We start from the raw sequence: 22,300 nt of genomic DNA, 5'->3' as shown, positions 1-22,300 counted from the left end.
CTGGTGTGAAAAATTGCTGCCACACCACCCCCTCGACCTGTGCTTCGAGATTTCTGGTAGTTAGAATGACTCGGGGGTGTTGATTCATTTAAACTAACATAATCATCCTGCTGCAACCAGGTTTCTGTAAGGCAGAGTAAATCAATTTGTTGATCAATTATTAAGTCATGTACTAACAGAGACTTGGAGGAGAGAGACCTAATATTTAATAATCCACATTTCACTGTTTTACTCTTTGGTTCAGATGTGGATTTGTTCTTTCTTTGTGATTGTTTAAGTTGTTTGTTTTTTGTCTTTTTGGAAGCAGACACAGTCTCTATGGAGATGGGTTTTTGGGGGGGTAGCAGGAGGAGAGAAGCTGCAGAGAGGCGTGTAAGACTGCAACTCTGCTTCCTGGTCCCAACTCTGGATAGTCATGTTTTGAGGGGTTTAATAAATTTGTTGATATTTCTAGAAATGAGAGCTGCTCCATCCAAAGTGGGATGGATGCCATCTCTCCTAACAAGACCAGGTTTCCTCCAGAAGGTTTGCCAATTATCTATGAAGCCCACATCGTTTCTGGGACACCACTCAGACAGCCAGCAATTTAAGGAGAACATGCGGCTAAACATGTCACTCCTGGTCTGATTGGGGAGGGGACCAGAGAAAACTACAGAGTCCGACATTGTTTTGGCAAAGTTACACACCGATTCAATATTGATTTTAGTGACCTCCGATTGGCGTAACCGGGTGTCATTACTGCCGACGTGAATTATGATTTTATTGAATTTACGTTTACCCTTAGCCAGCAGTTTTAAATTTCCTTCAATGTCGCCTGCTCTGGCCCCTGGAAGACAATTGACTATGGTTGCCGGTGTCTCTAGCTTCACATGTCTGAGAACAGAGTCACCAATTACCAGAGTTTGACCCCCGGCGGGTGTGTCACCGAGTGGGGAAAAACGGTTAGACACATGAACGGGTTGGTGGTGTACCTGGGGCTTCTGTTTAGGACTACGCTTCCTTCTCACCGTTACCCAGCCTTTCCCCAGCTGCTTGGGGTCTGCCGGGGAACAGCTAGCGGGGCCTACGCTATCTTCGGCTGCACCAGCTACAGGGGCCTGGCTAGCTAAGGGTGAGAGCAGGGTGCAAAGCCGAGTCTCCAATTCAGTAATCCTGGCCTCCAGAGCTGCAAATATGCTACATTTGTTACAGATATCATTACTGCTAAAGGAGGCCGAGGAGTAACTAAACATCTGACACAATGAGCAAGAAAGTGCAGAAGGGACAGGTGAAGTAGCCATGGTGCTAACGGGTCGGCTACGAGCTAAGCTAGCGAAACAGTACAGAGACAGTGAGTGAATACTATAAATTAGGTAGTGAGTACACAGAAAGTGTGCTTCGGATGAAGCACGTGAAGATTATACTGTGAAAAAAGAATGTATTTAAAAGTTGTTAATTAAACTGCTAAGCAAATAAGCTACTCAGAAACACCACTGTGTTTGAGCAGGAACAGGAAGCGATACTATACCACAGAGCGAGCGAGCGAACACCAAGTGACAGCGCCACCGACAGGAGACAGGAGGACGCTCCCGAGAACGCTCTCGTTTTACCACTTAACATTGAACTATGAATCATTCATGCATAAAAAAACCCACTTAACTAGAAGGATGAACCAGTGTAGTGTCTACACAGAGAACTTAGCAAAGAATCAATTTTAAATTAAATCTTTTCAATAACTGGTCTGAAAATCAGAGCCAGCAGGTCCTGTCATTATGCCAAGTTTGGAATTAACATGTTTTTCAGAATCTAAGGCCCGATTCTCCCTGACCGATGTTTTTCTGGAGCATCAGAGCATGTCTGAGCTTGCTGCTGTGAGTCACATTTACGAGAACATAATGCTCCATTTCCTGTGGTGGGGTCCACATGGATTTCACAATCAAATGGATTTCCATATTGTATATGTGAAGGGAGGGAAGCTACAGGAAGTAACCTGACACCAACATTGTGACTCTTCTCTGTTTGAGTCTTTGTTCTCGGATTCTTCAAATAAAACCCAAACTTCCCCATGAACATGCTTTTGTTTCTATGAAAGAAGCCTCAGGAATCTGCTTTTCAACCACTCTGACGAGCTGATGTTTATCACCGCAACTACTCGGCTGAATTCTTGAAGGTTTTTTCTATCTAACTAAACAAACAGCTCTAAACGAGGACTATCGGGATTATTATTATCATGATCACATGGTTGTTATTGCTCTCACTCTTCAGAGAAAGCACAGAAGATGGACAAGAAGACGGTGAGTATGTCATCCTCTAACCTCTGTGACAATCTGTAGGTACGAAAAGTATCTGATATTTTTAGTAAAGAAGTCTCCATTGTGTATTCTGTAGTTGTGTATACAGGATATTTTTTTATGTGCAGATTCTTACTGGTCATAAAACAAACAAATACAGTGCGTGTCAGCAAGATAAAGTTACAGCATGCGAGGGTAGAGGTGTGGTCATAGGTGGCCCAAAAACTCATCTTTGTGGATGTGAAAGAATATGTGCATCATTTCTTTTTAAACATTTTGTGTGTGTATAAATGATAGTTTGTTCTTAATTCCTATTCTTAATCAAATTGATAATTCAAATTTGTTTCGCATAAATGTTCAAAGTTTGCAATTTTTCAGAACCAAGGTCATTGTAACTGGCAGACTGGTGCAGACAAGTCTGCAAGCTATCTTCTTTACCTCCACTAATTTGTGTGGATTTCTTGTTCCTGTCTGTCAGTTTTTGAGCATTTTAAATGCGAATATCTGACAAATAATATCACTTCCTGTGTGGTTAATTCTCTTGACAGAAGCAAAAAACTCTGTTTCAGCTTTGTAGAGAAAAATATTAGTGTATTATTGAGAAATATATAGCAGACATCCATGTTTGGACACATATGTTCAATGACTTGGTGAAGTGGCTTTGAAAAAAGACTTTACAAACCAGCAGCGCATCATCTTTGCCCATAAATCACACATCAGTTAGCTGTACAACATCACATGACTGCACAGTGGCTTTTCTTTTTCATCTTGCTTTTTAAAAAAAATCATAATCAGTACAGAAAACCACCTGTTATTCCCCGAAACTAAAGTGTTCCTTTGCTATTCCTCATCAGTCAAGTCTAAAAATAGAGCAGAGCTTTCAAATGTCTACTTAGTAAGTTGTTTTTATATTTACTCTCAGCTCCTCCCAAAAAATGATACAGGCACTACGATTTAACCACTGATTTTGGACTCTGCATTTTTAAGCCTCAGTGTTTTAGTGTCCTAGTCGCCCCATCTGGCAGACATAATGGACGTGCCTATAATACTATACTTGTTCATGACACTGTTTGTGTCTGCTAGATACCAGAGGCCATTAACAAAATATCAGTGTGAGTCTGTGTACTCACTGACAGCCTAACTATGTCTTTTTTTTATCTCAGGAATTGTTCAGTGTTCCACTTTAACCATAAAATGTCCTGTGGTCACTTCCTTTAGGTGTTTTGCGTTGTGGACCTCAGAATGTGACTCTTGACTACGACAGTTTCCTGTTAAAGTGGGAAGATGATCCTTCTTGCTCTGTGATACGAGATGGGCTCGTGTACGAGCTGCAGCTTCTCATAGCAGACAAACCTGAACACAATGTAAGAGATTATTATGGGTAACTATAATCCTCACTTCTGTAGCCTCCAAACAAAAAGCTGTTGCTCTAATGTGTTTATGATAATGTTGTAGGGTGAAGTTGTTGTGGCACCTGCACAGATAGGATCTACTCATTCCTGGAAATGGACTTCCCATTTACCATCGCAGTGTGCTCGCCATTCAGTCCGGCTCAGGTCCCAATACAACAAGCAATCAAGCCCATGGATGGAGAAGACGCTACCTGGTTAATATTGAATTAAGATCATTTGATCTTTTTATGATTCTTAAACACTTTACAGTCTTGTTTATTCTAATCACTGTGCTTCTTCAGACCAGGGTGAAATACTGGTTCTCCCAAGAGACCAAATGTTCGAGGTGGGCAGCACAGCCACATTCTGCTGCATGGTGCCAGACGGGGAAAGTATTAAAACAATACTTCTACTCAACTACAAAGGCACTAATGTAACAACTACAAAGATCAGTGAACATGTGCACTCCCTGACTGTTCACCTGGACCAACAATCAGAAAACTGGAGGGAAGTAATATGTGAAACAACCAAAGGAGACATCAACGGAACCAGTTTTCATGCTGGATGTAAGTATGACACAAAGTACTGAGAAAAAGGAATTACTGTACACACAACGCAGGCCAGGAAGCTTTTGATAGCATTTTGTCTTAATAAACAAAACCATCCCTTAAAAACTGTATTTTGTATTTACTCTTTTTTTGTCTATTGTTAACATTTGTTTGATGATTTGAAACATTTAAATTTGGCACAATGAGGCCAAATACTTTTTCACTGCACTGTAGCATTTGAGGGCGGTTTGTGTTTTTGTCAAATGTACCTTGTAATTAAATGCTGGTTCTTCTTTTTTGTTTTCTTGAAATTTCCCTTAAATTTAGACCCCCCTAGTGACAGTAGTCTTCAGTGTGAAACCCAGGATCTGGAATACATCAATTGTTTTTGGAATATAACAAGGAAAATAGAGGATGTTGAAAAAGTGAGAAGAAAATACCTGCTCCAGGGAAGGTAAAAGGAAATACACAACACCTCTGATGTAACAATGAGCTCCAGTATGGGACTAAAGAAAGGCTCTAAGGATCTGAGTGTCAGAATAAGTAAATTAAATGTAATCTGACTACTGATTTCAGAAAAATATTTCTTTCCCATAAACTTCCAGTTGGTTCACTCTTCTATAACAATGCGCAGTATGAATCAGCGCTATTATACAGTCACTCCCTGCTTTACATGTAAATGTCTTTGTTGTACTAGATTTCATTTCATTTTCTCTTTCTGAATAATTGATGAAGCAACCTCTGTTGGAGTAGATTAGATAAAAACTTTATTAATCCCTCGGGTGGGTTCCTCTGGGAAATTTGTTTTCCAAAAGCACAGCACCGACAGAAGTTACAGAGTTAAGAATATTTTATATATATATATATATATATATATATATATATATATATATACAAAGGGGATAAATAGAATAAATAGGAATAAAAATAAAAATAAAAATACAAGTGAATTGCACATTTCAAGTATGGAGTCTATTGCACCGCTGATTATTAACAAAAAGTATTGCACAAAAGGTAATTGCACAGTGAAGTGGAGAGGCACTACAGCTTAGTTGTTCCCCCCTCCTTTGTCCTCCTGTTTCCTGTGAGGTAGACGGGAATATGTGAATGGCCGCAGTTGGGACCACTGAAAATCTCTTATGTTTATAGTATGTTTGTTATATACATCGGTTAGTTTGTCTTTTTCTCTTTCTCTCACTATGAAAGCTAATGGGCTAAATGGATACCACGCTCAGGCACAGTAGTATCGAGTACTGCATCATCCTTTGTGTTTACTTTGTGGTAAACAGAGAAGCAAACAGAGGCCTTTGTGGTAAAGATTTAAGCTACTTATGCTTTTGCACTACAGCATTGGGAAAATGCTCACAAAACCTGCCGGTGGAGGCTAGTGAGAGAAAGGGCCTTTATTTGCTTCCATAAAAAATTAGCAGTCCTGCTGGGTTCTTCGATTTTTTTGTTGTTAATATTTAAGCAGTGTATATTTTTACATTTTAGCCCATGCGACATTGGACCAATACAACAATTGGGTAATTGTTCGCAAAAAGTGGAGCTGGATGCTGCTGAGAGGAACTGGACCTTAACAGTAACTAATCCTCTGGGAAAGCTTGAGCTCCATGACAGGGCAGACCTGACCAAAAGAGGTAAAACTTTGGAAAAAATTAGGGAAAAATGACTATTCTTAATCCTTAAGATCAGCTGATTGTTATGATCTCTTGTTTCAGTTCGCATGGTCGCTCCAAAAGAAGTAGCGGCTTCAACTGTGAACCCCAGAAACATCAGTCTGAAATGGAGCTGGACTGTGAAGAAGTACAGTAATCTCAACCTCACATGCCAAGTAGATGTCAGCGATGGAAACTCTAATACCATAGTGAATAGATTAAAAAGGAAGCTAAGGTATTGGCTTTTCAAAGTAAAAGTCTTCACTGAAGTCAGCTAACATAATTTTTGTCCTTGTAGGTTTACCAGTCTGAAAACTTTGGAGTTGGCCTCACAACTGCAGTCATCAAGGACTTGATACCACACTGGGACTATGACGTGAGGGTCCGATGTGGAACAGCACAGCATTTCTGGAAATGGGGTAACTGGAGCAAAAGTGTAAAAATCCACACAAAGGGTGATGGTAAGTTGTTTTTTTGTTGTTTTTTAAGAGAAAAGACTTTAAAAATGTGTGAATGTAACAGATGTTGTTTGTCTGGTTGCACCACAGTTCCAGATGCTCTTGATGTGTGGATGAAGGTGAAGGAAGACCAGACTGTAATCTCCTGGAAGGTGAGTCCAAGTTGGCTTTTACAAGGCTTTTATGAGGCCTCAAGACAGCCTCAAGTGGTCTTTAGAAAAACTAGAGCTTTTGGTACTTGCATGTTGGATTCATTTTTTGCCTCACAACTTGATGCAATAAAAACATATCTTTAATAAACCTATTTGAAAAAATATCAGTGCAACATCTTATACAGTTAGAAAGTGATGTTTCAGAGGACACTGTTACCATTTCAGGTCTTGATGTTACTTCTCCACAGGTGCCACTGACCAATCAGAGCCATGGAGAAATCTTTGACTACAAAGTGTCCTGGGCAAAGACCAAAGACAAAAATCAGTCAAACCAAACCAACGTGTCCAGAAGCAATCACAGTCTTACACTCACGCTGGACCCCAGTGAGGAGCACATGGTCACTGTCACGGCTAGAAACATAAACGGCAGCTCATCACCATCGACCATCATCATTCCCCGCCGCAATCTAGGTATGAAGCTAACAGAGCACCACACATTACAGATAAGCTCACTTTGATTTCCATTTGGGGAAGAGGTTTGATTTTATCTAATCTGTGCAGAAGCCTGTAAGCAAAGGGTTTTCCAAACTAATGCAGAAAAGGAATAGCAGTTTTCATGATCACATGATTGGGATTATATGTATTATAAGTATACAAATTTATAATTGTTGTGTTTATATTCTATATATCCATTCTATATATCATGATGAGTATGTACATTTTTGCACATTTTATTGGTCTGCGAAGGGAAGCCAAATGCCTTAAAAGTGCATTAAACTGCTTTTGAAACCCATGGAAAATTTTCAAGGTTTAACTATATATACTGATTTAACCTCTTCCTTTTTTACATGGAGTATGTTGTAAAATCTAATTTTAAAGAGTATTTTTCAGATAAGTCCGAGGTGAAGACCTCCTGGATCAGTGGCAGCAATGGTAGCTTCTTCCTGTCCTGGCCTGATAGTCCTAACGCCAGCTGTGGCTACATAGTGGACTGGTGTCCAATCTTCGGTAATTGCTCCTTTGAGTGGATGAAAGTGTCTCCCAACAGAACTCATACCACAATTTTTTCAAGTACGTTCTCATCTTTGCCTACAAAACTGTTTAGATCATATTTGCATCTGTTTCAGCACAGCTCCTTTTGTTGTTCCAGAGAACTTTGAAGATGGTCGGAGATACCTGCTGTCCATATACGCCTGCACTGAGGGAGCTGCGGTGCTACTACAGAGAAGAGAGGGCTACATCAGAGAGACCAGTAAGACTGATTCAGTGATTTCTCACAAAATGTGATGGTTCAATCAGCAGTGTATTTCATGCATGTCACATCTTTCCAGAAATAGGAGGCGAGCTGTTTAAACTCAAATACAAACAGGAAGACTCGGCTGTTGAGGTATCCTGGGAGCCCATACCTCTGGAAAAGCAGACTGCTTCCATCCATGGATATATTCTCTACTACCAGGACAAGAGCGGGAATGTTTTTAACGTGAGCACAGGTACAGTATGAAGGCATACTCCCTCAGGCCAGCTAAGATTTCAGTCTGGACATTAAGCACAGGATCAGCTTCATGTTTACTTCCTGCCATACGATGAGCTTTCTCTCCACCTACGAGGATCCTCAGCATGAACTGTTATTCTTCTCAGCATCTGTTTTACTGTCAGCGGTGCCTCAAAATGTGTTTGAGTTTGGGAAATGAAAGAGTGTTTGGATGGAACATAGACTTATATAATGCCCCCTTGTGGTGCAAGTTTAAAAGAAACCAAGTCCCCCTTTTTTGTGGTGTCAGTCTGTCGATTTAAGCAAAGTATGACTGAAATTGGATAAATTAACTAAGAATTATAACAGTTTAACTTGGTTGCAGAAAAGATCAGATTGGGGGGGAAGTGTCTGACACAAAAAAGTTTTAATATATATTATCTTAGCCAAATCCTTTTGTTCTTTATTGCACACTTAACTGCAATATTTTGCTGAGTTTGTAAGTAAATGTATCGCTGGCACTAGTAGGACGGCACACTTAAAGCCTTTACACACTGGACGCGCAAAGGTTGTGCAAATATTTTGTGTGTTATAAATATTTTTCAGATTTACCTATTCTTAATACAGTTGTTCACACCAACAATGTAATTTTGCTCAGTGAATTTATGGCTTTTCTTTTTTTGAACCATGAACCATTTTTCTGATTCTATGGATGCAAAGACACAGATCTGACCAATTAGACCACTGTATTTAGTGCGCTGTAGCTCAAAACAAATATCACACCGTGATCCTTAAGTATGTTCAAATGCGGCTGTGATACAACCTCCTGGTTTAAACCAGAATCTTTTCTTCTTTTTCTGGTTCAAAGTTTCAGGACCAGCTATCATCACTTCATGTTTTGATTGCTTCTACAGTGTGATTTTTAAAGGACATATTTTTCAGAAAAACACAAAGCTTTCTGTGTGTATATACACAATACGAGTTCACATCTGAAATATTTAGAATTTTGCGCCGTTTTCTTGCAAAACTATTAAGTTTCTCTTCTGATAACAAAGTCCTGGTTTTGTTTCTCCACACACAAAGATTAGCTTGTGACTGAGATTAATAAAGTAAGTCTCCAGTGTTGCCTGATGATGTAAACATGTATTTATGTTGTAATAATGGCGGTCACTCTGTGTTGATTTAGATGATCCTGGAGCCACCAGCCTCACTGCAAAGAACCTGAACATCAGTACGTACACCTTCACGGTGACAGCATCAACAGCATTTGGACTTTGTGGTAATACATCCATCAATGTCACCTTGAATCCCCCGGGTAGGTTAATTATTTCCCCATGTAGACTATTTTCTTTAGTAAGACTGTCAACATTTGTCATTTTCTTTGATTTACTTGATGTGATTCATTGTTTTCACCAGCTGATAACTTCATAGTGCTGATCTTGACATCCCTGGGAGCAGTTTTTCTTATTCTGTCTGTCAGCACAATCATCTGCTACAGACACTGGGCATGGTAAGCAATGCATATACATTTTCTGTGAAATATTGTCCACTTTTGCTTCCAATCATTGTTTTTGTTTAAATTTTGATGCATTCTTTGACCCAACAGCATCAAGAACAAAGTCTGTCCTCCAATCCCAAAGCCAGTGCTGACTGAAAAGTGGCTGACATCACCGGTAAGTTTTTTTTGGTTCCTAAATCTAACCAATTAGTTTCTGGTGCCAAACTTAAGTTCAACTTAACTCTCAGATATATTTCAGATGTAGAGTTGGGCGCATTAACAGGGTATTCAAATGTTTGCACACTGACTCACTTTTTGCTGATTCACTTTTAGAGCCATTTGAAGTGTTTTGGACATTATAGCATTAGCTAGCTAATGCTAAATCTGTTCACTACACATTTGTACTATTCTGTTATTTATTGGTTCCCTTGTATAGTGCATCATCATAATCGATATGAATCCAGATGTCTTTCCTGTGAATGTGAGGTCATTTTCTTTGTTTTTCAGGATGAACATACAGTTCGTCATCTTCCGTTTGATCAGAGTCACTACAGAGAGGTCTGGGATGTTCCTGAACTACATAATCAATTCAGACCACCACAGCCTGTTGTTGGCCAGGACTACAAGCCTTTTACCTTCTCTCAGACTCCCAAAGGTTACTACAATAAGCCTCTGAAGAAACTCCAGCCATCCCATACTTTACCCACTACAGGCCTCACATCTCAGCCAGGCTTGCCATCTTTTCCAATTACTGATGTATTTCCTAACCCTTCATATAACCTGATAGTACAGGGTGAGGACCAGGAGTCACAATCACATCCCGAGATCCAGGAAGGGATGCCTATAACTGATAGTGAATGCCAGCCACAGAGTCCTGAAGAGAGCTTTACCACAGCTGAGTTAGAGGAGGAACCAGACAGTCCCATTTTCTGTGTGTCCACATACATATTGTTACCACAGAAAACTTCCAAATAGCGGCTGCATGGTGAACACATTTAAGCCTTGCACACGTACTTGAAGAGACCTTAACTACTGCATATAACACAAGCTGCCCTCATCCACACAGTGACCTGGTAGATGTTCAAAGAGCTCTACTGTTTTCATGTTTAGCTTCAATTAAAAGCATGCAATACATTTTAGTTCAGTTCTGTACATTGGTGGTGTTGTGGTACTCGTTAGCACTGTCACCTTGTTGCAGGAAGGTTGTGCGTTCAAATCACCTGTCAACCATTTCTCACGACAGGAAAATATGTGATTCCTTACTGGTTACAGCTGTGTCACTTTGGCCAGTGGTCAGTTGTGGATTTAAAGAGATGACAGCAGGCTAGAATAAAACGTAACACCAACACACTAACCAACACCTACAACTGCAGCTGGCTTCCTTTTATACGCACTTCATGTGAGACCACCCAGATCTGGGGTAAGAAACAAATGAAAAAAATACACATCCACATACAATTCAATTCAATTTTATTTATATAGCGCCAAATCACAACAAAAGTTGCCTCAAGGTGCTTCATAGGTACAGAGAAAAACTCAATCATATGACCCCCTATGAGCAAGCACTTTGGCGACAGTGGGAAGGAAAAACTCCCTTTTAACAGGAAGAAACCTCCAGCAGAACCAGGCTCAGGGAGGGGCGGCCATCTGCTGCGACCGGTTGGGGTGAGAGAAGGAAAACAGGATAAAGACATGCTGTGGAAGAGAGACAGAGATTAATAACAGATACGATTCAATACAGAGAGGTCTGTTAACACATAGTGAGTGAGAAAGGTGACTGGAAAGGAAAAACTCAATGCATCATGGGAATCCTCGGCAGCCTACGTCTATTGCAGCATAACTAAGGGAGGGTTCAGGGTCACCTGGTCCAGCCCTAACTATATGCTTTAGCAAAAAGGAAAGTTTTAAGCCTAATCTTAAAAGTAGAGATAGTGTCTGTCTCCCGAATCCAAACTGGAAGCTGGTTCCACAGAAGAGGGGCCTGAAAACTGAAGGCTCTCCCTCCCATTCTACTTTTAAATACTCTAGGAACAACAAGTAGGCCTGCAGAGCAGGAGCGAAGTGCTCTAATAGGGTGATATGGTACTACAAGGTCATTAAGATAAGATGGGGCCTGATTATTTAAGACCTTGTATGTGAGGAGCAGGATTTTGAATTCAATTCTGGATTTAACAGGAAGCCAATGAAGGGAAACCAAAACAGGAGAAATATGCTCTCTCTTTCTACTCCCTGTCAGTACTCTTGCTGCAGCATTTTCGATTAGCTGAAGGCTTTTCAGGGAGTTTTTAGGACATCCTGATAATAATGAATTACAGTAGTCCAGCCTGGAAGTAATAAATGCATGAACTAGTTTTTCAGCGTCACTAAGAGACAGGATATATCTAACTTTAGAGATGTTGCGTAAATGGAAGAAAGCAGTCTTACATATTTGTTTAATACGTGCGTCGAAGGACATACACAAATATCAAACCAAAATATAATACAAAGAAGACATATTTACACATAAACAAACTCCAATAACAGCTTCAACAACATTTGTGCTTTATTCAGTGATGTATATTGGAAACACCCTAACCTAAACTCCCCTATTGTGGCACATTGGTTTACCCCAGAGGAAGCAACTAGGAAAAGTTGAGGACTGCTAACACACATCAACCTAAATAGCAATCACTCATACACTGATAAAAAATACAGGTAATGGTAATGAAATCCCTGGTCTGCGTTACAGGCTGGTTGGAGTGACTAATAGAAGTTACTAGGGTGAAATTGGTCACGATAAGCTATACAGTGCTGCATCAAAAATCTTGCAATTGCAGGTTGCCAGCAGTTTGCATGGAAGATACTGCCTTGCCTGCAGACATTCAATAACTACCCTCTGAGCTCGAGTTAAACTGTGAAAAGTGTGATGCTAAAAACTGACTCTTTGCCTTTAAAGTAAAAGTTGTGCCTTACATTGCAAATAACACATTTCCAACTGTGTAACTTTTACTTTGAAGAGTAGAGCAAATATGTTTTTAGACAAGTCAGTATCTTCCATGCAAACCGCAGGTGACTGCAGCACTCTGCTGTCTATCTGGGTTTACAGAAACCTGTCAGTGAATACACATTTCTCCCTGTCATCCAGAGATTTCCATGAGGTCCCCACTTGGCCTCTAGAACAGTCTAAAGTTTGCTTTTTGTTCATTTTGTTTGTTGGACAATTAAAAGCCAACGGTGTAAATAAAGAAAATATATGTAGAAATTTCACTCAGACATTTGAGAAAAGCCTTTCTAAAGCCTGATTTATTTTCATGTGAATCCTGTGAAGTCTGTACAAATGTCAGCTGTTTGCATTTTCAATTTAGTGCTGTTGTCTGAATCAGACTGCCATCACCACAGAAACTGAGCTGATCATGTTGGAGCGAAGAGAAAATGAACAATAGAGGATCTCAGAACTGACAAACTGATTTATGTGTGTTTTATGTATTTATGAGTGCCCTACCTTATTGAAAAAACGTGAATAGTTCCATGTAGCTTTGAGAAGTCTTTGCTGTTGATCTGTGTTTATAAGAACCAAGAAATTACGATTGATTCAATGCTATAAACCAATAAAACAAGACGCTTCAAGTGTTTTAATGTGATTCGATTTTGCCTGGTTACCTTCAAAGGGTTTTGGTTTAGAGAGAAACATTACGGCACCATGATGATCTGCTGTGGTGATGTTTGCATGAATAGTGAACACTAGATGGAGCCAGCACTGCAGTACTGATGATAATGAGCTGTCACACATTACATGTCTGGGGTGCAAAGTATACAAGTGCATTTACACAGCAGTTGTACTTTGGTGTATTTCTGCAGTACCTCTACTCCTCCTGCATGTCCTGATTGACTTTTATTTCAGTAGATTTATCATCAGGAGCTGCAAGCACAAACTACTCTATCTACAACTGAGTAGTTGAGGCACCTTTTCACATTTTGATGACTCGTTAGCTGATCTCAGAGGGCAAATCTTAAATAACAAGGCAAAAAAGAAAAACAACCTAAAGTCGAAATTCAATTGGCTATACTTGATGTGCATCATAAAAAGAAAAACTTGTTTCTACCCTTCCTGAAATGACACATATTAGTGTCTCCACAAAACCCTCATAGGTGGTAAAAGATGTACAACCTAAACAAGCAGAAAACCACCACTGAAGTGCCAACAGCTACAGTGCTCACTCGAGAGTGGCCCCAAAAATGAGTCTGGACTTTAAGAGATCTTCCCAATTTTAAACAAATCCCTTTCAAAACAACTAGCTGTAGTCTATCATGATCACTAATGAGAACTTAATAGACCTTAGTCTTGCCATGTAAAAATGCATTGTATAACCTTCAGTACCACAAGAGGGAGCTGTCAGCTGAATGTTTGTTTTGGGATTATTATACATGACCATTCAATGTAAATTTAATAAAATGTGTCTCTTGGTACAAATTTTCTGCTCACGTCAGTGAATGTGCAGTTTCTGACTGGAATTTTGGTGGTTTTCAGCACACAGACTTTTTGTTCTTATTTCTTAAAACTTTCTTGTTGAATATTCACTGTTTAAGCTCCTAGTATACCTCAATAACATGAAAGTCTGTCACATTGGTTTTGAAATCAGGGCAACTTTAATTTTTTTGCGTAACAACATTTAGATAATCTTGTGTCATGAGTGAGCAGCTAATGATCCCTTTATGGGCACTTTAGATAAATAATCTTGTTTAAAATGTTTAAAACCTCCCCAGTGTAACTGAAGCGATCAGAATGTAAAGAAATTGTCATGGCTGTGTGCTGTGCAGGCAGGCAGGATTGAACCCAAAGGCAGGACTCGCAGAGGCAGAGGTGAACTGAAGATACTCAGTTTATTATGGGAAAATAAGAAGAACAGAAAACTAACAGGCAAGCAAGCAAACAGAACACACAGCAAGAACAAGGGTGAGCAGACATTAACTAAACGACAGAGAGCAAAGGAAAACACAGGGCTTATATACACTGGAGAGTAATCAGGGAATGGGAAACAGGAGGCAGACACAGCTGGGAGAAATTAGACTAACGAGACAGGGGAGAAGTAAAACTGAACACACTGCCATCAGGCTAGGACTATCAAAATAAAACAGAAAACACGAAACAAATCACAAAGACGCAGACTTGACACTGAGAGGCAGACTGAAAGAATATAACACATGGAACCCAGGGACGACAGAGACTTAAAGAGGAATTGACATCAAACTAAACTCATGACCAGAACCAAACTGAAACATCGATTTATAATACTCATCAAAACAGGAAAGCTAAAGAATCAGACATAAACATCAAAACATAAGAAACAGAAAATGCTAGGTCAAAATGACCCAGAACCGTGACAGAAATGACCACAATCTGCATATCAACTGAAGTCAACCTGAGACTTGAGTTTTCATAAAGTCAAAAAAAATGAGCTAAATCCTACAGAAGAGTAACTCCAAAAACCAACTTAAAGGGTCTTAAATGCTGAAATCTGAGGAGACTCTTGTGATCACTGAGAACTCTACAGGATATTCTTCAGGAAATAAGAAAAGCAAAACATTTCCCAACAGCTGACATATCTTCAAAGTGTGTGGGGTTCACCACCACAACCATAACTGTAATCTCACATCCTGACCAACAGCATTTTTCCCTGATCGGGAATTTCTAGAAAGCGTGTGTGAGTGTGTGAACAGGAAAGACTGAACTTTCTCTTTGTGGTCTGTGTAAGCAACAAAGCCCTCAACCATGCTCTGGTTTAAATGACTGACACAGGAGGAATTTATTGAGATAATGTGAAATAAATCACATGACTCGGGTGTTTTTCCACAGAATTCCCCGTCGTTGCAAGTCATGCCAAGCTAAAAATATCATTTGCAAGGATCATTTGTGTGTCGTTCCCAATCACTCACACTTTGTTATAATCCCACGAAGAGCAGACAGTGGAAAATTTAATAGTGAGGAAATTTTAACAACTGGACTTGTTGCACATGCAGGTGGCATCCGATCATGGTACCACCCTGGAATTCACTGAACTCTTGAGAGCGACCCATTCTTTGACAAATGTTTGTAGAAGCAGTCTATATGCTTGATTTCATACACCTGTACGTATGGAAGTGATTGGAACACCTGATTTCCCTGAACTGGATAGAGACAGGAAACAGAGACCGTCTCTACTTTTAAGATTAGGCTTGACACTTCCCTTTTTTTTATAAAGCTTATATGGCTTAGGGCTGGATCAGGTGATCCTGAACCCTCCATTAATTACGCTGCAATAGATCTATGCTGCTGTGGGATTCCCATGATGCACTGAGTGTTTCCTCTTCAGTCACCTTTATTACTCACTGTGTTTGTGCACCTCTCTGTATTCAATCATTAGTTATTATTAATCTCTGGCTCTCTTCCACAGCACGTCTTTTTCCTGTCCTCCCTCACTGAGCCTTGTTCTGCTGGAGGTTTCTGTTTCTGTTAAAAGGGAGTTTTTCTTTCCCGCTGCCACCAAAGCACTTGCTCAAAGGGGGTCACATGATAGTTGAGGCTGAGGCAGCTGTTGTTGTGATTTGGCACTATAAAAAATGAAAGTGAGTGACTTTTTGCAATACAGTGCTTAAACAAGTGTTAAAATAAATGCTTTAAAACAGCATCTTTTGTTTCTGTATTTTTGATTTATTTTTAGTTGTTGGTGACTTTGAGTTAGGAGTGGACTTTCTACATTAAATACAAAGTTCATAATAAAGAATTTATTAAATATGGTGTGTATGTCTGGATGGATGGATAGATAGATAGATAGATAGATAGATAGATAGATAGATAGATAGATAGATAGATAGATAGATAGATAGATAGATAGCCACAGCTATCACAACAACTCAGCTTGATTCATGACAGTTTTTTCTGTCAAGAAATAAACAGTTCTACACAAGAGGATCATCACGTTTATTATGATAATGATTGTATGGTTGTTATTGCTCTCACTCTTCGGAAAAAGTACACAAGATGGACAAGAAAACGGTGAGTATGTCGTCATCTTACCTTTGATAATCTACAGGTATGAAAGGTATCTGATATGTTTAATAAAGTCAAGAAATCTTGATTTCAGATGCTGTGTTTCAGCTGCCTGTGCATACAAGATCATTTTTATGTGGAGTCTTTTTTACTGGTCACATCAACAAGCTTAATTTACATCAGCAGGCAACAGTGGAGGTGCAACTCATTTTCAGGAACTATAATAATAACTAGAGTGTGTCTACATCATCTTGTTGATTGAGTGATTTGAGATTATTTGATTATAAGTGGGTGTTAGTAGTAATACACTTGCACTTTTTTTGCCCCCCCCCCCCCCACCCCCCACCCCACCCCGTTTGGTCGGATTCGTGCGTGTGCGCATGCGCGTTCAGATGTGCTCGGCGCATGCGCGTTCAGGTGTGAAAACACACCCTCTGGGCGGTAACGACTCCTCCTAGTGGGATGGCTTAGGTTATATAGGTATAAAAGTGATCCTTTCACATTCTAAGACCATCACCGCCACGGCCTAAGGAGCACAGACACATCGCGCTAAGGACCCCACCGACTCATCGACCTAAGGAGCACAGAATACCATCTGTATCAACCATGACACCCAGCCAGGACATCGCCCATGCCACAGCCGCTCTAGGTATGTCTACAGGAGTATGCAGCCGGGGTCCTCAACGTAAAAAGCAACGCTGTGAAAATGCCGTAGATGGGACTGTATTTAAGTTAGAATATCGCGGCGCTGAAGGGTATGTGTATACCATTAAATATACCGAAGGGACAGTTGTGCTTAGTGTAGATTGTGGCGAGGGATTGTTTTGGGGGGAACCCCAAAGCATCTCTACCAAAAACTGGAAGCTCTTCCGGACCGTAGTGTGTGCGGACCTGGACAATGTGGGCTTCCCAGAGGTGCTGTATGTTTCCCAGTGGAACAGTGCATCAGGCCCTGAGCTTTACAGGGTTGAGGCTGATCGTTTCAATCGCAACCCTGAAGACTTTATTTTTCTCAGTGTATGTGATGACAGGGATAGTCTTATTGCTTCCAGAGGGCTTGAAAACTGGAGGTTAAATCCTTACCCTCTAAACCTTGAAGAGCGCACAAGATGGTTTAAGGACTTGTTTTTTATACAGTGGTGCGACTGGAGAGGTTTGTCGCATCTGTTTAGCCAGATTGATGACGCGATCAAGAGGGACAGACTCAACACTGCGTACGAGAGTATTAGAAAACGCCTTGTTTTTGACGATCTGGCGAGTTGTTCGAAGACTGGTTTGCCTGCTACCCTGTGCAAACCTAAAATCATAAGACCTTCCGACAACTAAACCATAAACTGGTAGGTTTAATGTGCGGGGTGTGTGTGGGGTTGCGTGTGTATCTATGTGACAAATTAAGAGCTTGTGGTTTTCATTTTACAGAGAATGACTCGCCGTCATGGGACCTGTCAGAGTCACCATCAATAGGGCTGCTAATCCCGACCCCCCAGACTCCACCACCCTCACCATCATGCTTGCAGGACCCCCTCATATCAGACCTGTGGGAGGAAACTGTAATCGACATCAAACTCGCAACTCTCCACCTGTTGATGTTGGCGCTGAATGAGTTTCTACAAGAGACATGTTACGGATGCCAAACAGGCCACCCCAGTCAGGTGCAACACAGCTGCTTGCAGGAATTGTCTGAGTATTTCTTCGACACCTACTATGACGATGTGATGATAAGGCTCAAGACTGACCGATTCATCCCAGCCATCCGGCTGTTTGTACGCTCAAACACCACAGATGGGACTGGAACACAAATCCGCAGAGTTGCAGAACACCTCATGTGTGAACTGAGATCAGAGCGAAATATAGTATGCGCCATTAATGACAACATTGTGGACCTGCTAGAAGCAAGTACTTGCGCCCGACGTGTTAAACCAGCCATGCTCCGCATGATTGGAAACTACTGGGGTGGGAGACACCTGGTTTAATGTGCGCTGTTCAAGTATCCATTGTCTGTGATTGTGTCTGTGTGAAAATTAAATAAAAAGACGTGTTAACACCAACTTCTTAGTCATTTGTGGTTTGCACAGTCATGGAAAGCACATTGCATAAAATATATCATGATCCAGCCCATCCTGCGGGGTTGGCCAGTTTAAATAAGCTACGTATAGCGGCAGGGGAGGCATCAGGTGTAACACCTCCAATATCTCAGGTCAAACATTATTTAGAACAAGACGACACTTACACACTCCATAAACCTGTGAGGATCCATTTCCCCAGAAATAGAGTATTGGTGACAGGGGTCGACAAACAGTTTCAAGCCGATCTGGTTGACATGTGTGAATATGTGGCAGATAATGATAATGTGAGATATCTGCTAACATGTATAGATGTATTCTCAAAATACGCATGGGTTAGATGCCTAACAAACAAGACAGCGAATGTTGTATCAGCTGCTTTTGAGGATATACTTAGTGAGGGTAGGATCCCTGTGAAACTACAAACAGATGAAGGCAAAGAGTTTTATAATACAACCTTTAAACAGCTAATGAAGCGATATAATATCAAGCATTTCTCAACAGCTAGCGAGGTTAAATGCAGTATTGTCGAGAGATTCAATCGTACCTTCAAGGGCAGAATGTGGAAGTACTTAACATCAGCCAACTCCCGGAGATATGTAGATGTCATACCAGATCTCACACAAGCATATAACAATGCTTATCACAGATCTATCCAAATGGCTCCGGCAGAGGTGAATAAGGATAATGAGAAGTCGGTCTTTAACGCGCTGTACAAAACGAGGCCTCAGAAGGAACTGTGCTTTAAATTTAATATTGGTGACACTGTACGAATATCAAAACTGAGAGGAAAGTTTCGAAAAGGATACGAGCAGACCTACACCGATGAGATTTTCACAGTCAAGGAACGTATAGGGAGACAGCCCCCAGTGTACAGACTAGCGGATCTAGCAGGAGAGGTATTGAAAGGGTCATTTTATGAGCCTGAGATACAACGTGTGGTTGTTGATGAAAACAAAACATTTAAAATTGAAAACATATTGGCTAGAAAAAAAGTGGGTCGGAAAAAGCATGTGCTAGTGAAATGGCTAGGATGGCCCGACAGCTTTAATTCGTGGATTCCAGAGAAAGACATCGTTGAGGCGTAATTAACTCAGATGACGCAGCTCTACACACATTCATTTAACACTGAGCATAGACTGAGAAAGCATGAATAAAAAGAACAACAACAATGCAGGCTTCTATGTAAGCCTCTTCTCGAATGCTTCGGCGCATGTTTACCCGGGTAATAAGATATCTAATTTTAGAACAAAGCTAGCAAAACCTATCGTTTTGGATCAGCCGTATGAGGTTGCTGTTATAGAGATACAGTACCCACGCATATGGATGTCTTTTCCACAATCAGATTCGCAAGTGGAAATTCATGACCCAGTCAAAGATGGAACCATCGCCGTAACCATGATCGAACTGTCTGTGGGTCATTATGCATCTGTGGAACAGATAATAAAAGAATTTAATTTTAAATGTCAGCAGTACCAAACCACTGGAGACCTTAAAATGCAATACAACACAGTTACTAACCATGCCTGTGTTATGGGACCTAGGGGCACTATTCTCACATTTAGAGGGAGACTGGCGGAAATCCTAGGATTCAAAACAGGAGAGCCGTTTGTACTTCATTATAAAAACACATATGCCCCGCACCCCGCAGACATATACGGGGGAAAATATAACATCTTTATTTATGCAGATATCGTTGATTACCAGCTTGTGGGTGACGCCCACGCGAGGCTATTAAGAGCTATAAATATCACGGACGATGACCGCCGCTTGCCTATTCTACAATTTGACAGCCCACACTACACACCTGTGTCAAAGACATTGATCGACGACATAGAAATTGATTTGAAAGACGATCGAAATCAACACATACCCTTTTTATACGGCAAGGTGTTTGTCAAGTTACACTTCCGACCGATAACCCACCATTTTTGAAAAAAAGGATGGCCGTCTACAACACTGATGACTCAAAATATGTAAAATACTACTTATCACAGGCTGGTGGAGAGCTCGGAGGGTATGTTGGGACCAGTACGCAATATGGGTCAGGGCTGGGTGGGTTGTTCCGCAGCTTGTTTAGATTTGCTGTACCACTGTTTAAAAAAGGAGTTAGCATAGTCAAACCACACCTAAAAACAGCCGCATCGGGCATAGTGTCTGATGTCATAACCAACATAACCAGACCCTCAACCACTAAGCAGGACGGTAGCGGATTGTATGTGTATACGCCCAGACCATCTAAGACCCCACCCCCAGGGCAGCCGTTGTCTAAAAAGCGTAAAACCACAAAACCTAGTAGGAGAGCTAGCAAACGGACACCGCCACGCAGAGTGAAAAGACCCAGAACCAGTCGTTCAAAAACTGCAGCGTTTGACATATTCTAAATGGCACTGTTACACAGTCATTCTGGAGAATGTGTAAAAACAGAGCTGGACCTGTTTACTGTTCCCTACACACAGACTAGCATTGAGAAAAGTACATTTATCGAAATCCCACCTGTATCTGCAATCACTGATGGAGGGCCGATCGAGTTTTACATCTCATCGTGCGGTGAAGATTACCTGGATCTAAATGACTGATATATCTACACACGTGTGAGAATCACAAACGCTGATGGCTCAAACCTGGCTAGGGATGCTAATGTAGGATTTATTAATTATCCTGGATGCAGCATATTTAGTCAAGTTGATGTTAATTTGGGAGACCGGCTCATTAGTCAATCATCCAACACATATCCATACAGAGGTGTGATAGAATGTCTTATCAATTATAATAAGGACACTTTAGACACACAGTTCAGCACCGGGTTATTCTGTAAGGATACATCATCACACATGAATGACACATCTATAGAAGGAGAGAACCAGGGCCTGGTGACCAGAGGTGGTTACACAGCAAATAGCAGTATTGTTGAATTGATTGCACCAGTACATGCAGACCTGTTTTTTCAAGAAAAACTGTTACTTAATGGAATCGACCTGTCACTGAAATTTGTGCGCTCTAAAGACGAATTTGCTCTCATGACAGCGGATGCCAATGCATACAGAGTTAAAATTGTCTCAGCCAGTCTCTTTGTCAAGAAAGTTAGTGTATCACCGACCGTCAGACTTGCACACAGCAAGGCATTGCACCATGCAAACGCAAAATACACGGTAGACAGAGTGTCTATAAAGACGTTCTCCATACCTGCAGGGGCTAGAATATCAACAAATGACAATTTATTTATGGGTAGGATACCTAAATTTGTGATCATTGCATTTATAGACAATGAAGCATACACTGGCTCCTACCAGCGTAATCCATTTCATTTTGAAAACTGCGATATAGAATTTATGTCTTTATATGCTGATAGTCAGGCTTATCCTGCTAAACCATTCCAGCCCAATTTCCAGAGAAAACACTATACCAGAGAATTTTACCAGCTGATACAAACCACAGGAAGACATTTAAAGGACAGATCCTTAGCTATTACACGTGCTGACTTTGGTAACGGCTACACTTTATTCTGTTTCAATCTGGAAGCTGACGAAGGACATTCAGGGAATGTGTCGTTAATTAAAACTGGGAACGTGAGATTGGAAACCCGTTTCAGAAATCCACTACCCCGTACAGTGAACCTCTTGTGTTATTCGGTATTTGATTCAGTCATTGAAATATCTAACATGAGACAGGTGCTCTTGGACTACTATTGAGACAAAAACGGTCATGAACACTATAGAACTATCAGCCGTGATCGGCAGCATTATCAATAAAAACACACATTTCCTAGGCGTGTTAGCCTATGA

At 40.7% G+C, this 22,300-nt stretch overlaps 1 protein-coding gene across 4 annotated transcripts; it reads left to right on the top strand.

The window, feature by feature from the left end:
• The first annotated feature begins 1,846 nt into the window (after positions 1–1,846).
• LOC146514765 (leukemia inhibitory factor receptor-like) lies at positions 1,847–14,072 on the top strand. Of its 4 annotated transcripts, none has more exons than XM_085166271.1 (17): positions 1,847–2,273; positions 3,489–3,634; positions 3,726–3,876; positions 3,964–4,227; positions 4,537–4,663; positions 5,704–5,849; positions 5,931–6,076; positions 6,166–6,328; positions 6,416–6,477; positions 6,726–6,948; positions 7,369–7,548; positions 7,628–7,729; positions 7,815–7,967; positions 9,135–9,263; positions 9,365–9,458; positions 9,555–9,621; positions 9,954–14,069. In XM_085166271.1, the coding sequence occupies exons 1-17, from the start codon at positions 2,210–2,212 to the stop codon at positions 10,419–10,421; spliced, it is 2,685 nt and encodes an 894-aa protein (XP_085022397.1). In that variant the 5' UTR covers positions 1,847–2,209; the 3' UTR covers positions 10,422–14,069. The 4 variants fall into 4 exon arrangements, with proteins under 4 accessions (XP_085022397.1, XP_085022399.1, XP_085022398.1 ...); XM_085166273.1 differs by having other exon boundaries at positions 1,848–2,273; positions 5,931–6,043; positions 7,809–7,967; positions 9,954–14,067; XM_085166272.1 differs by having other exon boundaries at positions 1,848–2,273; positions 6,175–6,328; positions 7,809–7,967; positions 9,954–14,067.
• Positions 14,073–22,300: the final 8,228 nt, after the last annotated feature.

The sequence above is a fragment of the Neolamprologus multifasciatus genome, chromosome 7 (genome assembly GCF_963576455.1).
Source record: "Neolamprologus multifasciatus chromosome 7, fNeoMul1.2, whole genome shotgun sequence".
NCBI classification, from domain to species: Eukaryota; Metazoa; Chordata; class Actinopteri; order Cichliformes; family Cichlidae; genus Neolamprologus; species Neolamprologus multifasciatus.
The sequence above is the reverse complement of the archived record's forward strand: the minus strand, read 5'-3'. Positions and strand labels throughout refer to the sequence as shown.

Bases quoted from the DNA above. Each gene is read 5' to 3' on its own strand.
- LOC146514765 (XM_085166274.1), top strand. From the start codon at position 2,210: ATGATCACATGGTTGTTATTGCTCTCACTCTTCAGAGAAAGCACAGAA. The intron at 6,077-6,165 runs GTGAATAGATTA...TTGTCCTTGTAG, and splicing joins ATGGAAACTCTAATACCATA to GTTTACCAGTCTGAAAACTT. The intron at 7,730-7,808 runs GTAAGACTGATT...ACATCTTTCCAG, and splicing joins GGGCTACATCAGAGAGACCA to AAATAGGAGGCGAGCTGTTT.